Source organism: Cinclus cinclus, chromosome 7 (genome assembly GCF_963662255.1).
Source record: "Cinclus cinclus chromosome 7, bCinCin1.1, whole genome shotgun sequence".
Lineage (NCBI taxonomy): Eukaryota > Metazoa > Chordata > Aves > Passeriformes > Cinclidae > Cinclus > Cinclus cinclus.
This window is the reverse complement of record NC_085052.1, coordinates 1261002-1263501: the sequence shown is the minus strand read 5'-3', so window position 1 is coordinate 1263501 and position 2500 is coordinate 1261002. Positions and strand designations below refer to the sequence as shown.

General features: G+C 38.8%; 1 protein-coding gene across 18 annotated transcripts in view; it reads right to left on the bottom strand.

Annotated features, from left to right (window-relative positions):
- EBF3 (EBF transcription factor 3) overlaps positions 1-2500 on the bottom strand; it is a 118413-nt gene that overhangs the window by 13992 nt on the left and 101921 nt on the right. For all 18 annotated transcript variants that reach the window (XM_062496126.1, XM_062496127.1, XM_062496135.1 and 15 more), the window contains one exon: positions 1260-1348. In XM_062496126.1, coding sequence (XP_062352110.1) covers positions 1260-1348 — 89 coding nt within the window. The remainder of the gene's footprint in view (positions 1-1259; positions 1349-2500) is intronic.

Here is a 2500-nt window from a genome sequence, read left to right as displayed (position 1 = left end):
CTGATGGGAATGCTGCACATTTACATGGGCTTTTAGACAGAGTCTGATAACAAAACTCATATATATGTATACATATAAATATATATGAATATGTATATCTCATGTATTGATAGATGGAAAGTGATATCATTAATACCTGTATCAACCCAAAGGCAGCAACAGTAGCAGCAAGAGCCCTGTGGGTGATGATGTGGATGGCTCCAGTTCTTCTGAAGGAGCAAACTTGTTCTTGCTGGAGCTCAACCCTCAGGAGCAAAATCCCCCCAGTGAAACACACTTTAAAAATCTTCCCTTCTGCCTACAATTCTTGTGACAGTGAATATCTGATATGAGTTGCTGGCATGCTCGAAAATTAAAAGAGAGACCTAATGATATTGCTTATGTTCATGCTGAGCATTAAAAGGTAATGTATAAAAGGTTTTATTGTGTTAATAAAACTCAGAGGTGGTCAAGACTTGATGCACACAGGAACAGAATACAAAATAATCAGTCATAATGTTACGACTTCATTTTTCATTTGTGTTTTCAAGTTTGCCTTGAAAATCAGAGATTGCGCTGAAGGAAAAAAGACAATATTATATCAAAGAAAAAGGGAAAATTATAAGCATGACTTATCTTTAATGTTTTACATCAAAATGAAATTTCTGTGATATGTGTCATGTGCATAAACAACACAGGCAGCTTTTGTCTTTGTTGAATTTAAATGAAAAGTCCCTCTAGATATTAATATGTGGACTTCATTTGTTAGCCTGCTAAGTCAGGGACTTATAACAAAAGCTTTGTAAACAAAAGATTAAACTGAATCGAGCTTTAGAAAATGAAAGGAAAACAAGAGTCAAATAATCACAGATCAGAGTGGGGCTGCTTAGATTGAAATCACTACAAGCTACTGGAGTGGAAAATGTTTAATTGAACTATTTCATTACGCAGGAAGTTTATGTCCCTCTTGTAGAATCCAAAATATTTGTATCAGAAAATCCATTCTCCGTCTTTAAAATACTCTCCTGCAAGTATCAGGTGCTATCTTAAAAACTGTCGATTAACTTAATGGCAAAGAATTAATGTGGAAAAGGGGTCACATTTAAGACTACAGGTTGCTTCTTTTTTTGCAGCTTGATGTACCTACCCAAGAAGTTGCTCAGCCGGAGTTCGTGCGCAGAGTTATTTTACAGGTGATAAGCAGCCTAAGGCATCACTTAGCAACACGTATTTAATTAGAAAAAAAAATGAACAGATGCTTTCTGACTCTTCACACTAACCTTTGGTAACCTTTCGGGATCACCTGGATGTCGAGGAATAACTTTCTGCAACCTCTGGAAGCCGTAATCTATGGTGGGTTCATTAAGCGCTGGAACATAAACAGATGAGGCCATGTAAGCAGAGGGGTTTAATAAAATACACATCCCAACAACTGCTCCTGAGCACAAATCTACACCCCATGAGCAATTCTCCTCTCAGACCTTATCCCAGCCACAAACCTCATTTTACAGCCTGTCCTGAGGAAGGGATCTTTATTTTTTTCCCCCCTTCACGAAGCAATGATTACTTCTACTTATAATTAGGCTGGAAAATAGTCAAAGGGTTATCCAATATATTGTGAAAATGATAGCACAGTAACAAAGTTACAGGTCTTGAGGCCATATATAGCAATCACTACAGTCATGATATGATGTCTGCATCACAGGCTGCTTTCTATACTGGCTGTGGATTTATGGGAAACTGGCAATTATGACATATGTCCAGCTATTGCTAGCTTCAGATTTATCCCTGTGGTCCTTTTTTGTCTAGCATATTGCCTGAGCACAAACCAGGCAGGAGGAGCACTTAATCTTGCAAAGCTTTAATAATCTGTGAATGGCTGACTACAAACTGATGTAGAGCACTATCATTCTACAGCTGCAATCCACTAGCCTCATGAAATTGCAGGCCACAAATAGTAATTAATCTTTTTATCCCTCAAATTGTAATTTTGACTATGAACTGTGCTTGGTCATAAATCAGCAGCACATGCTGCTGTGTACAGTGCATGAATCATGATCCTGACTCAGTTAGACTGCACACATTGTGTTTAACAAGCTTTATAAGGAGTCATAGGGCTTTATTATAGCTCTGCCTGACTCAAACAAAAACTGAGCCTGGAGGCCCAGTGACTAGAGTTAAGATGAAAATACTTATTAGAGTATATTACTCCTTGATGTAGATATCGTTTTCAGCAGACTAACTCCATGGTGCATGGCGCTACATAAATCAATGGGTTTTCTGAGACTAATAAGAACTGCCTCCATCTATTCATTACTCAGCCCGCAATTTAGGCCATCACTCATTAGTCAGCATGTAATTTGATGATTAACACCATACAACTCAGCAGGTTCGCCGAGCGCGGGCCGACACAAAGGCTACAACTTACTCCGGGAGGGGGGCGTTGGGGAAGGCCACCCGAAATAATTGGCCAACATTATTATCAAGTGCTGCCATTATTTGTGTAAACACGGGCGGCACA